At 40.3% G+C, this 15,807-nt stretch overlaps 1 protein-coding gene across 5 annotated transcripts in view; it reads right to left on the reverse strand.

Annotated features, from left to right (window-relative positions):
- Nucleotides 1-15,807, reverse strand: part of ATP9B (ATPase phospholipid transporting 9B (putative)) — a 268,072-nt gene that overhangs the window by 116,059 nt on the left and 136,206 nt on the right. For all 5 annotated transcript variants that reach the window (XM_026455182.1, XM_026455183.2, XM_026455181.1 and 2 more), the window contains one exon: nt 14,343-14,419. In XM_026455182.1, coding sequence (XP_026310967.1) covers nt 14,343-14,419 — 77 coding nt within the window. The remainder of the gene's footprint in view (nt 1-14,342; nt 14,420-15,807) is intronic.

Here is a 15,807-nt window from a genome sequence, read left to right on the forward strand (position 1 = left end):
TGCTTTGGCTATGCGAGCTCTTTTTTGGTTCCATATGAATTTTAGGATTGTTTTTTCCAGTTCTGTGAAGAATAATGGTGGTATTTTGATGAGAATTGTACTGCATTTGTAGATTACTTTTGGCAGCATGGTCATCTTCATAATATTGATTCTACCCATCCATGAGCATAGGATATGATTCTATTTGTTTGTGTCATCTATGATTTCTTTCAGCAGTATTTTGTAGTTTTCCTTGTAGAGGTCTTTCACCTCCTTGGTTAAGTATATTCCTAAGTATTACTTTTTTTTTTTTTTTTTTTTTTGCAGCTTTTATAAAAGGGGTTGAGTTTGTGATTTGATTCTCAGCTTGGTCACTGTTTGGTGTACAGCAGGGCTACCGATTTGTGTACATTAATTTTGTATCCTGAAACTTTGCTGAATTCATTTACTAGTTCTAGGAGCTTTTTGGATGAGTCTTTAGGGTTTTCTAGTCATACGATCATGTCATCAGCAAACAGTGACAGTTTGACTTCCTCTTTACCAATCTAGATGTGCTTTATTTTCTTCTCTTGTCTGATTGCTGTGGTTAGGACTTCCAGCCAAGGAAACCTCCACTTTATTACAGAAAACTAATATTATGATATTAATAGTAATTTTTAAAATATTCTTTGAACTACTTACATCATTTTAAGTGGGAAAATAATTAAACTACACTTTATTCAGTCTTAGCACTTACACAAAAGGTCTTTCCTGACATATCTATAAATTTCATTTTATAAAAAGTAGATTCAGATATTGAGTTCCTTTTTTCCTTTAATGCACTACACTCAATTTTAAGACAAAAACAGGACATGTAGTGACAACCTAGCATGTCAAACATCCTTAAAATGATTCAAAGTGTATATTAAATGAAATTATGCAAATACAAGTAACAGATACTTCAAAATGTCCAAGAATTCATTTAATTTTGTTTCAGCTTATTAGCATCCATAAATTATCTTTAAAATTGTTATGGTTTTTTTTTAATCCAGAAAGCTAAGGTTTAAGAATGTAATTTGAAAGAGAAATGATTACTGATTAAAGAATGCAAGGAAACTTGCCAATCTGGTTTTCTTCTTGCATCTGGAAACATGCAGCAGTAACCTGATATGTCTGTGAAGACGGCAGTGCGCCTGTGCCTCCGGAAACACACCCATCTGCCTCTCCCCAAAGGACGGGGGAAACGCCTCATCTGAGACTGAAATTAAGCCTGTGAAGCAGTCATTTTTCTTTATATTGTTTGGAATTAAAAACATATTAAATTGATGCATTATGAAAATTCTGCTCTCTATACTGTGTGTTTCAGACCATGTCTGTGTCTTAAGGCTATGAAACAATTTTTGTAATTGTAATAACAAAACAAATTATTGACTTTAACTTAAGAAAACTGTTGCCTGAATGACTCAATATTCAACCAAAACAGATCCCTCCCTCAATTGTATCATATGCAAGCTGCTCATTTCCACAGGTTAATGAACCTTATGTGGTACTGTTGTATTTGGTTGGCTTTCTATTTCTGATTTTACATCTTTATTTTGTAGGGGTGGGAGAGTGCCCATGGTGCAGTTTTAGTAATTACATAATTCTATGTAACATGCTAGTGTGAGTTATCAACAGTACTGTACTGAAAAAAATGTTATATTTCACATCAGCACCAACAGTAACATTAAGAGAAATCTGGTTATACAACTTAGAAGTCATAAGTGTGAATTGTAGCCGAGCTGCTACTTTTTTTTTTTTTTTTTTTTTTTTTTTGAGACAGGGTCTTGTACCATCACCCTGGCTGGAGTGTAGTGGCATGATCTCAGTTCACTGCAGCCTCAACCTCCGGTTGAAGATCAAATGACCTTCCTACCTCAGCCTCCCAGGCAGTTTGTACCACAGGCGTGCCCTACCACGCCCACCTAATTTTTTTTATTTTTAGTAGAGACAGGGTTTCACCACGTTGCCCACGCTGGTCTCAAATTCCTGGCCTCAACTGATCTGCTTGCCTCGACTTCCAAAAGTGCTGAGATTACAGGCGAACCATGCCCAGCCAGCTTCTTTAATCCGTTCATTAACTTTGAGGTTACTTAATTTAGAAAATTAATTTTTAAAAGCCAAAAATAGTATATCTGATACCAGAACAGCAAGTCACACCTTAAGTAAATCATTATTTATTATTTACTATGTACAAAATATAGGGAAAGAGACAGAAGACAAAAGACAAATGTATCTATGACTTCCCACTTCTGATTATAATCTCTTTAAAGACTATGTTTATTTCTAATCTCCAACCAATGACAGATGCAACAGGCAGTCACCTTAAACAGGGATTATTTTGTTTACTGAATAACAGATTTAGAAAGGAAGGTAGTGCATCCTTCAGCGATGTTTTCCCTTGGCTTCACAGTAATGGGAGTTTGGTACAGCGGAGGTTGAGGAGACAGAAGTCCATGTAAAGAATGTTGTGTCAGCCCCTGTATTTATCCAGTATTTTCTATGGAAAAATAAAGGTTCTCTCACAGTGAATTCTGTCTGTTCTATGGGCACAGGAGTCTGGTACAACAGATGTGCAAAAAATTCTGCTCATCAAGCAAAATTTATCACTAGAGGAGAATTTGAAATATTCTGATGATAATTTCTCTTAAATCAACTGAAGCCAAATACTATTCCATACTCATCTAAAAGGCTATTTTTTTGGGCTAATGATTTAAGTGGCTCTAATATGTCCTGCATTGATTCAATGATGAATTCATGTGTTCAGTTAATCAGCATTTATCAAATGCCTAACGTTTTTGTCTTACCACATTATGAGCTTTGGCTAATGTATACAAAGTGAACAAATATGAGATTTTAACCCTCAAGAAAGGAAACCATTTTTAAAAACAAGAGAATAGGCACTTCAATGTGTTGCTGTCTTGCTTTCTCAACACAGTGCACACACATGCCTGGGCAGAGCAGTTAAAACTTCCCGAGAAGGCACAGAGCCAGGTACTGGGCTGGAGCCCATGTGCAGTGAGGAAGGAGAACAGTCAGGGAGTCTGGGGTGAGATGCTGAGGGATGTAAAGAGGGTCACTGGCTGGTAAGGCAAGGGATTGCTCAAATCAGTAAATACAGTCAGTGTAATAATAAACCGGTTTCTCACTGTCAGGGAAGGAGTTACAATGTGGAAACAAAAAAATAGAAGAAACCCCTGGATTCATCATCCATCTACCCATCCACTTGTATACTTGTCTACCCATCTACCCACTCACTCACTCACTCACCCACTCACCCATCCATCTGATTCACCCACTCACCCACCCACCCATACCTATTCACCCACCCGCCCACCCATCCATTCAGTCATCAATCCATCCACTCATCCAGCCGTTAACACACACACGGCCTGACTGTTCACTGCAAGGACTTGGAAACAGCCTATCGCAGTGCACATGAGCAAGACCAGCTCCCAGAACCTGACTTGTAAACAGCGTGTTTTGCTAAAAGGAACCCAGAGCCAAGCCCAGGACTGGAGCAAAGAAAGTACAAGATGAGTCTGGAACATCTGTCTGTGGAAGCAGGAACAAAAAATACTAAAAAATGATGGGTTCATGATAATACGACAGAGAAGCCAGCTTAAAGGGCTTGCAAACGCCAGAAAGGGGACAATGTAAAGGTCAATCAAGGATAGTAATAGGTTATAACCCACTGAAAAAAGAGAAAACCACAAGTCACAATATGACAACACAAGAAGTGCCTAGTATATGGTGCCTGACGCAGAGCGGGTGTTCAGTCAGTGACTAGTACACAGGGCCCGACGCAGAGCAGGCGTTCGGTCAGTCCCTAGTACACAGGGCCCGATGCAGAGCGGGTGTTCTGTCAGTGACTAGTACACAGGGCCCGACGCAGAGCGGGTGTTCTGTCAGTGACTAGTACACAGGGCCCGACGCAGAGCGGGCGTTCGGTCAGTCCCTAGTACACAGGGCCCGACGCAGAGCGGGCGTTCGGTCAGTGACTAGTATATAGGGCCTGACACACAGCGGGTGTTCAATGTGCACTCCTTTCATAGCCTTCTACAGTCTCTACACTACCAGAGCATTTGTCCTGTAGAGCACTGCAAAGTTTCCATTTTTATTAAAGATAGGTCCACCTCCCCCACACAAACTGTGCATTATTTTCATGCGAGTCCTCTTTAAATCCTCTTCTGGCTTCTTGTGTAGTCTGTCCCCCATCTACTGTGGGTGAGCAGCATGGGACAGAAGAAGGGGTAAGGCCCAGCTCCTGCCTCCAGGGCAGGTGAAGTCTCGTGGAAGGAGGCACGTAAGCAAACCATTATCATGGCTTGACTCATGTGTTCACCATTGTTCACTAAGCATGGACCCTGTGCAGGGCACCAGAATACCAAGGTAAACAGAGTCCTCAAAGTCAAGAAGCCAACATTTCAGTGGAAGAGGCGACATCTACCTGCACATTTTGTTACATCTCTCCTAAGAGCTGAGACAGAAAGGCAGGATGCGCTGTGGTGGTCACGGATGGGGGACAAGTCTTTGTGGCCAAGCACCAAGAGTGCAGAAGACAGCAGTCTGAGAAAAACACATGAGGAGCAAAGCAACCGTGGAACACAATGAAGATGCTGGGGCTCGCCACAGAGCAATGGAAATCTTTTGAACAGTTTTAGCCAAAGAACGAACCATATCAAACCTACATTTCATAAACACGACTCAGGCTGTGACATGCAAAACATGACGGAGGGAGAAGGGGGAGAGGGCAGCAGAGCGGCCGCCGTCGCTATCTGGGTAAGAAATGACAGGAGCTTGAACTCTGCACTATGGACTCTGAATGAGGCTGCCAGAATGGAGGGAAGCTGAAGAGCTGGAGAAGCCCTTGCAGAATTCATGCTGCCACAGGAGGAGGCAGTGATGACAGTGGAGGGGCGGAGGACAGAAAGATGCCCTGGGAACAAAGAGTCACTCAGACACTGAAGACAGTGGCCGCCCTACGACTGTGGGACCGAACGGTCACTCAGACACTGAAGGCAGATAATTTAGCTGTACTGCTTAGAAATGATGAGATACTGTCAAATATAGTTCTTATTTAATATGCAACAAATAATCAGAACTTTATGTAAAGCTAAGTCCTGTGATACAAATCAATTACTTCAAATAATAAAAATGCTTGTGTTTATTTGGAGCACCTGTTTTCTAATTAAATTCATATTTAAAAGGAATTTAGGGACAAAATCTAAGTTTTCTAGTTCAGATATCTGCTATACATTCTGATAGGGCATTATGCCCCAGATGCTATCAGTAGGACTGTTTTTTCAACACTTAGCATTTTGTTTCTTTACTGCTTTCCTGAAATTGTAAGTTTATGTTCATACTACAGATGAAGAACTACAACTTCTAATTGTGAGCAGCTGTCATATCTCAGTGTGCCGGCTACGCAAGTGAAGGCTGTGCTAATGTACCCCGAAGAGCCACCCTGGGTCTAGTCTAGAAGCTGTGGAATTAGGTCATGGTGGGTTTGTTTTCTAGTTAATCTTTTCCTGATGAAGAAATGAAACACTATGATTATTCGTGAATATTAACAACAGTTATCAAAAAAAAAAAAAGCATTCCAAGAGTCTTTTTATCTCTGTTGATTTACTGCAATACTACTAATATATTCTACAACATGTAGCTCTTTGGTGAAGCACATGGGCACATTTTAAAATAAGTATTTCAACTCTAAAATATTTTATTACAAGAAGGCAACTGTTAGAAAAATTAAGGGATTCTATGATTGTATGCAACTACAAGATAAAATTAAGTTATTTTATTGTAATACTTTAATATAAACCAATATAACTTTTAAAATATTAATAAATTATCCTTTTTAAAACAAGAAAGCTAGTCTCCAAAACTGCTTTGATATTTCAAGTAGCAAAGTACACCAAAGCTGGCTCTATTTTGTTCTATGATCTCAAAATGTCTCGACAAGTATTCAGATAACAAGCACCAGCTCTAATTCACATAATGGCTCATGTCACCTCTCTCTGCCAGTGCGACATGTGAAAGCATCTTTTTATCAGAAACACAAGTCAATATACCCAAGGGATTACAATAACTGCTTGAAGCAATTTGTATTATCATTTCACCCTTGATGTTCTTGCTCTGAGTAACTGATTATTATGAATGGCATGAAAATGGCAACCTGTCACAATTGATTTTTCCTTAACCTCCACAAGAATTTTTCTCCCTTAAATGTAATCAAGTCTCTTATCATGAAATATGTCTGAGGCTAGCTTTTATAAACGAGTCCATTACTCAAGTTGTAGTCCTTGTAATTTGAACTTTCACCAAATACTACTGTAATAGTAATTGCTTAGTAATAAAAATTTTTGTTTAGTCTTAAAATTTTCAAACTTTGAGTAGACTCCATCTTCTTTTAAATCTCTCTGTCATAAGCACTAGGATGCAGGAAAATATTCTAATCCTCACCTTTAAGAATTCCTTTTAATCTCAGAATTTTCCTCTATCTATCAAAACGGAAGGACTTATTCTTACCTTCATGTGTGGATAAAACATGTTGCATTTTTCAAAAGTCCAGGGAGGGGAACCAGGAAGTTGTGTCCTCAGGTCCCATTCCAGGGGATGGGACCAATACAGACAGCTGTGCTGCTGACCTTGCCTACATGCGGCCACCCTCTTCACCCAGACTGTGGTGACAACCAGGCGTCACAGAAATAAGAAGGGAGTTCAGGCAGCAGCCAAAGTGTCTTTTTTTTTTGAGATGGAGTCTTACTCTGTCACCCAGGCTAGAGTGCAGTGGTGTGGTCTCGGCTCACTGCAACCTCCACTTACTGGGTTCAAGCAACTCTCCTGCTCAGCCTGCCAAGTAACTGGGATTACAGGCGCCTGCCACCACGCCCGGCTAATTCTTTGTATTTTTAGTAGAGACGGGGGTTCACCATGCTGGGCAGGCTGGTGGTCTCTGCCTGCCTAAAAAAATAAAAGATAAAGACTAAGAGATAAATACAAATTATTTTTTGGAAAAAGTGCATATTTAGGATAAAGCAGCACGGTACCCATAACTACAGGACAGGCAAGTGGGAAACATCTGTTGAACTCAGGGTCTAGGGATTTGAGTGACGTTTTTTCTCCTTAGTCTTCTGTACATTTAAAATTTTTCATAATACGTTTTTCTTTAAAAAAAAAAAAAAAAAAGCAGCTTTTTTAAAGAACAGAATGACCAAAATAAAGGCAAAAAAAAAAAAAAAAAAATGGCCAAAGAAATTTGGGGATATTAGACAAGAAGAATGACAAGTTAAAAAAAAAGTAAAAAAAAAAAAACCTTTACATAAAACGGGTTAAATACCTAACATCCATCAACTTAACTGGGAGGATAGGTGGAGTTTTGTTTGTTTGTTTGTTCTGAGACAGGGTCTGGCTCTGTAATCTAGGCTGCAGTGCAGTGGTATTATCTCAGCTCACTGCAACCTCCACCTCCTGTGCTAAGGTGATCCTCCCACCTCAGTCTTCCGGGTAGCTGGGATTACAGGCACATGCCACCACGCCTGGCTAACTTTTGTATTTTTTGTAGAGAGGGGGTTTTGCCATGTTGCCCAGGCTGGCCTCGAACTCCTGGGCTCAAGTGATCTGCCTGCCTTGGGCTCCAAAGTGCTAGGATTACAGGCATGAGCCACTGCGCCCAGCCTCATAGTTTTGAAAGTACTAACACTGTTCCTCAAGGAACCTGCAGCTGAGATGGGGCAAGTCCTCCTTATCAGCTGAATCTGTGGAAGCAGATAGCTGCGGGAGGCTGGCGCTCTTCCAGGCGGAGCTGAGAACGCTCCTTCATGTCCTGCAGGAGGACATGAAGCCTCTGCTGGGGCTGGGATGACTCGAGGGGAGTCGGTAGTAAAGGTGGTGAGGGCCCATTAGAGGCTTAAGACCAACAGGGAGCGCCAGGGCTCTCTGTGTTGCTGTCTCTGCAGATGCACTGGGACTTGCACATGGTAACAACAGGTACCAAGGACTCAAGGCCTGGTCTCAGCCACGCAGTCTTACGGGCTTTACACCCTCTGCTACAGTCAGGGAACAGCAACACACTGGAAAATGTCTACTCACTTAACCATTCTATGTAGCAGGGATTATGTGGATGATTTTTAAGGCAATTATATCCCAGGAACTTCCTAGTCTAGGCCACACCTACGGTGGAAGGCAACAGGAGAGGACGCTGCAGGTGCTGAGGCAAAAGCACCACAAGAGGCCCAAAGGCCGAAGAGAGCGAGTCAGAGGCAGCAGGGCCCAGCAAGAGGGCATGACACCCTAGAGCTCCCGCTGAAAAGAACAGAGAAGAAAAGGGCACTCTCTTCTTTCTTACTGCTCTAGCACGGAATAAAGAAGATAAATAATAAATGTGGTATTCATTAAACTGAATTTATACAAAAGATCTACAAGCAATAGTATAAGACTTGTCTCCCTAAAGGTCAATTACTGGATAAACCTAGAAAATGTGAAATAATGCTCAATTTGCCTTGACATACAATCTACAATAGTGGCTAGATTTTTTTTTAATTAATTAATTTTTTTTTAACGAGACAGGGTCTCATTCTGTTGCCCAGGCTGGAGTGCAGTGGTGCAATCGTGGCTCAGTGCAGCCTCAAACTCCTGGGTTCAGGTGATCTACCCACCTCAGCCTCCAGAGTAGCTGGTACTACAGGCACATGCTACCACACCCACATAATCTTTGTATTTTTTGGTCGAGACAAGTTTCGCCATGTTGCCCAGGCTGGTCTCGAACTCCTAGGCTCGAGCAATCTGGCCGCCTTAGCCTCCCTAAATGTTAGGACTATAGGCATGAGCCACTGCACCTGGCAGAAAATATCTGTACGAAGGAAAGGAAGCTCTCCAAAGTATTATACAAAAGCTTATAATTTTAGATAATCCAGTGTCTGTAACAACCTCCAAACCTCAACAACTCATTTCCATCACTGTACTCCAAATCTTACCACCAACTACTCTGCTTCCAAAACTCCTTGTCCATAAGGAGCCGTCTCACCTGCCATCCACCATCACGACTAGCTGTCCCTGCCTTCTCTGCTGACACATCCACCTCAAACCTCCGGACCAGCCCAGCAGCCTATCTCTGCTTCTGCACTGGGGCTCCTGAACATCAGACCCAGAACAGCCACACCCTGGTTACTGGCACCATTTTAAATTCCAGATTCCCAACAACAGCTGGGTCCTGCACATTGCCAACAATGTATGAGCCTAAATTGTTAGGCTCTCGTCCTTCTTGATCCCTTTGAGAACTGTCTCAAAGTCTTACCATGTTGCATCAATTTCACTACCTAGTGTTGTTACGATTAACTTCTTTCTTATATCAGACTTTACTGAAGCATTTTTTAACCTTAGGAACGTAAAGCAATTTTGTGAATTGTCAGGGTCCTGCTATACACACTGTAATGAAGATAGGAAATAAATATAAAGAGAGAACAAAGGAGGAAAGAAGAGGGAGGAGGAAGAAAGAGAAGAGGGGAGGGAGACAGAAAGAGTGACATATTGAGTCACTGTAAATATTTTCTACAAATGAAAGAAGTAATGCCATAGTTCCAGTGGTGGCCATATAATACTATATGATTTTCTTTTCAGTAATCTTATCCTCTTATGTTTAAATTACTACTGGATGCCCACTATACTTACTCTTCCATAGAATTAATATTTTTATTTATAAGACCCTCTATTCTTTTACTAAAAACGTTAAGTTTTGTGATAAGGATTTTTCTCACCAGGAAAAAAATACAACAAAATCAATACAACCCTTTCCTTACAGTATAATCAGTTCACTTCTCATCACCACAGGTGCCAACACGGTTTGGGCTGCCTGCTCAATATGCTCAGAATTTCCTCTCCCTTGCCCCGGACCTGGCTCCCTCAACAGAGCACTCTCTCCCTCCCCTGAACTCTTGGCAGAGTTCTCCAGCTGTGACTGCGCCTGAGTTCCACCCTAATAAACATACTGTCAGTGTGAATTTTACCAAGATTTCCTCGTTGCTAAAATTACTAACCTCTTTTTCACTTTTCACTCCAAATGACCTTCTCTGTCCCCAGCACACTGTTGACTACTAGCCACTCCCTAAAATGCTTTCCTCATTCATTATTCTTTTCTTGGTTTCTCTTCCTCTGCTTATCCCTTAAATATTGGTATTCTTCCGAGTTCTACAAGGTTCCTCTTTTTTGTACATTGAGTAAAAGCCCTGGGAAATCTTGTTCGTGGCGTTGCTGCTCACAAAGTATTTCCAATTCTCCCTCCTTCTGCACATGAGCTAGAAGTGCAATTCCTGACTCCTTGAACTTGGCCAAGGCCATTTAATTGTTCTGGCCAATGAAACAAGACCCATATTGCTTGCTGGCAAAGCCTTAAGAATCAGTCAGTATGTAATTGGCCACATCAGTATTTTCTTATCCCGGTGGTCGTGGAAATGTGTTTCCAAGATGGGCCCTGAGGGACCATGATCAGCAGGAGCTGCCAGCCTGCGCCGGACCTGGAACACAAGGAACACCTGACAAGCAGGAGCTGCCAATCTGCATCAGACATGGAACACGAGGAAAACATGACAAGAAGCAGGAGCTGCCAGCCCGGGCTGGACCCAGAACACAAGGAACACAACGCTGGGGGAGCCACTGTGGAGTGTCAGGCACTTTATTACCACAGCATGACTCAGCCCATCCTGACTGATAACCCCACTACTCATTCAAAAATATGTATTTCCAGCTCAATTTCTCTGCTGACAATGAACTCCAATGTATCAATGTCCCAATATGGCTTCTACTCAGAAAGCTGTCAGAATTGAGTGTTAGAAAGATTTTTGCTACCTGAAGAAATCCACCAAAGCTCAGGTAAATGATGAGATGAGATTTCCCCTGTACATGTTTACCGTTTTGTTTGCACCAGCCTTCTTTGAAGCCCAAAAGTTTGCTTGTTTACTAAGCAAAACACTGCAATGTCATCCTCAGAAAATAATGTACCAGCAATAAATAATAATTTCCACCTTCCCGTCTCTGTTCAGAGACCAATGTCACAATTCTTTTCCACTCAACATGTATCAACACCGAGGCTTTCCCTGGATAAATTACATGTTACCTTTCGCCCAGTGTAGCTTGCTCAAAACCTTGTCCTGAATTTTATTCTTGTAAAACTAGCATTTAACACTCAGAACTATTTAAGTCTATATTTCATTTCCCTGTTACGTTATGCCTTAATTGGATGTTTAAACACCAAGTCTAAGGAAAACCTCCTCAGGAGCCTCACTATCAGCAGTGCTTGTCTTGAGACGCGTCACGGTTCCATGTCTTGTGATCTCCCCGGCTCTACAACGGGAACACTCTTCTCCCCGGGAGTTGTCATGTGGATTCAAGACATAATGCATGTGAAGTTCTAGGAAAGTGACCACCAGGGGGTCAATGCTCTCCAAGCCAGAGCTAGAACTGCTATCATGAATCCCTAACTGGAAGGGGAGACCTGAGCCTGTATTAAGCAACAGGAAGATACCAGTCACTGAAAGAACACTTTTACATCAGGTTGAAAAGCTAACATCGTCAGCAGCAAGAAGTAAATCCAATTCTGTAAAAGTCAAAAAACGTCCTTTCAATTATGAGGTATATTCTGCCAACACTAAGCAAATTTAGAAGGCTATTTTTTAAGAAAGGAGAAGAGGAAGAGAGGAACAGGGAAAAGAAAAGAAGAGGGAGAGAAGGAATGCACACACAGTGGGAACTGGAAGAATTTCTAGGCCATGTGGTAGCTTGACAGTACAGAACCTAGTGGCTTGCACAAACTCGTTACAAAACAACCATTTCTTGACTGGCAATCGGGGTTGGGTTGAAAAATGATGCCACTGAAAACCATTCATTTTATAGAAAAATAAAAATTTAGGTAACATTTACTGAGAATCTGTCACGTGGCAAGTTCCTTCCTAAGGGCGACGTGTACATGAGCATGACCTTGTTCCCAGCAACCCCGCGAGTCCAACCCCACTTCAGAGAGGGGAGGGTGAGGAGGCTGAGTGACACACGAGCGTGCACCAAGACCTGGACACAGACCCAGCAGTGAGGCTCCAGGGCTGCATTCCAAACCGTGCTTGCAAAACTAAGAGGGCGCTCCAACTCAGAACCAAGACCCTGAGTAAAGAGCTTGACGAGCCAAAAATAACAGGTGTATAAGATGGGAAGAAATAAGAAAGTGGAGACTGAATTGAGGAAAAAATGACAGAAAATAAGTTGAACTGAAGAAAAAGGTGGGCTAAAAAAGGAGTCACAGTAAAAGGCAGTGTAGCTTTAAAGATTTTAAATTCGTATTTAAAATTAAATTTGCCCTCAAATATCATAAATGCAAAAGTAAAAAGATTTAGGAAAAAAAATCCTAGAACTGTACATACATTAGAACATTCTAGTTTTGTGGTTGGGTGTGGTGGCTCACGCCTGTAATCCCAGCACTGTGGCAGGCTGAGGCAGGCAGATCACTTGGGTCAGGAGTTTGAGACCAGCCTAGCCACCGTGGTGCAACCCCATCTCTACTAAAAATATGAAAATTAGCCAGGTGGGCTGGTGCTCATCTGTAACCCCAGCTACTCGCAAGGCTGAGGCAGGAGAATCGCTTGAACCCAGGAGGTGGAGGCCTGCAGTGAGCCAAGATCACACCACTGCACTCCGGCCTGGGCGACAGAGTGAGACTCTATCTCAAAAAAAAAAAGATGTTCTAGTTTTGCTCACATGAAAGAAATAACATAGCACTTACCAGAAAACACGTATAAATACATATGTGATTCTAACTCTATATATGATTACTTTAATAATTTATTTTTAAATAATTTTAATACTATTGTAGAACTACTGACTTGAATATATTTGAAATGCAAATTAAACTGCAATGCAAGTCTAAAGAGAGAACTTTCCCCATTACCACAATTAGAATTTATACTCAGTAGTAACGCAGCATTTTTTTTGACTTTAGCAAACATGTTACACACAGATATCTGGAGTTCTGTCAGGTACAGGAGATGCACACTGGATTTCCCGAGTGCACAGCTAAGGGCATTCTCAAGGCAAGCCCCAGTGAAAAAGCAAACAATCAACACAGAAGGCCTCACTCTACTTACTGCCGCAAATGGCCTGGGGCTTTATAGGGTTGGTGGATGTTACTAATTTTCAAAGAGTTAACCATTTTTAAAATAACACTCACCTGAGAAAATGGAATACATCTTGCCCAAACTTTCTGAGACAGAGTCTCACTCTATTGCCCAGGCTGAAGTGCAATGGTGCGATCTTGGCTCACTGCAACCGCCACCTCCAGAGTCTGAGCCATCCTCCTGCTTCAGCCTCCTGAGCAGTGGGGACTACAGGTGCCCGTCACCACGCCGGGCTAATGTTTGTATTTCTGGTAGAGACAGGTTTCACCATGTCAGCCAGGCTGGTCTCAAACTTCTGGCCTCAAGGGATTCACCTGTCCCAGCCTCCCAAAGTGCTGTGATTAGAGGCATGAGCCACTGCGCTTGGCCTATCTTTTCAAAGAATTATTTGATTTCCACTGCGTTGTAATCAGACTTTCAGCAAGAGACAGCAAAAGATAACCTTCACTATTAATTATCCACAGAGTGAGGCATAAATCCATGTGAGGACTTTTTGTTTCGTCTAAATGCACACAAATTACATTTTACATAAAAATGAGTAAAATCCATACTTAGGAAGAGCTTCTCATTAACTGCACATTAGCACATACTGTGACTTCATCTCATATACGGTATCATGATGACAGCAACTACTGAGGAGTCAGACTTTTTGTTAATGATTTTACACACATGTTGGATGCATTAATAACAATTTCAGAAGTATAATCAATTCAGGATATAATCAAGCAGTCTTTAAAACTAATCTTTGGCTTTCAATATGCTTCTTCTGATGTGGAAATAAATAAAACTGGCTTAATACTATAACATCAAATTAAATGCTATAAAAACATTAATACCGATTCCTTTATTTTAAAATGAACCATCAACATAAAAGAGTGCAAACTGTAAAATAAATAGACTGAAGATAAGAAATTAGCCACAATTAACTGTCAAATTACGGGCAAATTATATATCTAACCATGAAAATTTAAGACACATATAAAAGTGATTAGCCAAGCAACGATACTTTTGGAAATTCGCCAGTATGAGAATGTTGTTACATAAATACAGAGAATTCATATGGTAAGTCACCAACATTTTCGAAAGTCTACTTTAAGACAAAAGAATGCAGACTTCAGAACTATGCAGACTTTCTTGCTGAAAGGAAAAACAAGTTCATTAAAGCAGTTGCTCCTCAATCTAGCCTACCTTATTTTTTGGATTGGATGTGTTCATTACACTTCGAGTCTCTTTTCCAGTATAAATGACAACACCTATTACAGTACCTGCAAAAACACGAAAGTGGTCCTTATACAAATACTTTACAGATGAGTAAAAGATAACACTTTCTAATCAATTGTTTTGATGGAAAGCATTATCACACTATTTGATTTTATATAAATTTATCCAACAGTGTATTTAATTTGGCTAATTCAAGAAAATCTAATCTCAGCTTTAAAAATGGCCTTTGAAAAATGTCAAACGATCTGTTAAGCAATACAAATTTACCTACATACAACATTAGGAAATGTACTAATATTCTTTTCACTGACAACAGAGACAATGACAATGGCCTTTCACTACTGTAGACTAAAATGGTGGTTCTATCACCGGAGGTCAATTAAGAGGCTATATTCTTAACTTATCAAACTTGTCCTTTGACCTTCAAATAAAGATGGTACCAGTTGAACCAGTTTCTTTTAATGTTATTTCCACTGTAAAGATCAAAGTATTACTAAATATCAGTGACAGTCTTTGCTAATATCTCAAAATGTATACAATTAAAATAGAAATATTATAAAAAACAGTATTTGACTTTGCATTTATAGAAGCTACTACTCTCTTTTATACATGTCAAAAAGATAACAATAATTTTTAAATTCAAGAGAAAAGAATAAAAAAAACCCTTGGTATGACCGATAGATTGCAAAGGCTAAAGGGCACTTAGCTCTAGAATGTCAGTATTAAAAATCATGGAAGTCTCTTTCTGCAACTACAGCTATATATTATTTATATTCCTAATTTTCATCCTTAATTTTTTGTAAATTTTGAAGGTGAGAAACACAATTAAGGTGAGAAAGTACATACACATAATGTGCAATTACCATTACAGAATTAACTATAATAATTACACAAACACTCTTTGATGTCACATTAATTTAACATGTAAAATGTAGAGTGTCATACGACAGGCTCTTTGAAATAAAGATGATTGATATGAACTCTCGGCTTTTTGTGAACCATGATATTTAACATATTATACATATTACATAGCTTATACCTTCCTCTCTAGAAAATGTAGGAACGTGGAAGATATGAAGTATTCCCCAGCAGGGATATGTGCAGGGATTATATATATTTCTCTTTTAATTGAGTGCCACTGAGAAAGTGTGAGGCTTCAGTTTGTAAAGTTCACGAAAGGCAAGGCCAGCTCACACCTGGAATACAAGCTCCCCAATGCACAAATGCCATCTTTATTATTATCATCCACACAAACTTCTGAGATTAGATGACTATACTTACTCTGCAGGGAAATATTAAATACATAATAACACAATACTATAAAAAGCTTTCAAAAAGACATCATAGAATTACTTTACATCAGTGAAGCTAAATATTAAATATCACCTGATCAGTATTTTCTGTTTTGTCAATCTAGTTTAACTAAATCAAA

The sequence above is a fragment of the Piliocolobus tephrosceles genome, chromosome 18, assembly GCF_002776525.5.
Source record: "Piliocolobus tephrosceles isolate RC106 chromosome 18, ASM277652v3, whole genome shotgun sequence".
Lineage (NCBI taxonomy): Eukaryota > Metazoa > Chordata > Mammalia > Primates > Cercopithecidae > Piliocolobus > Piliocolobus tephrosceles.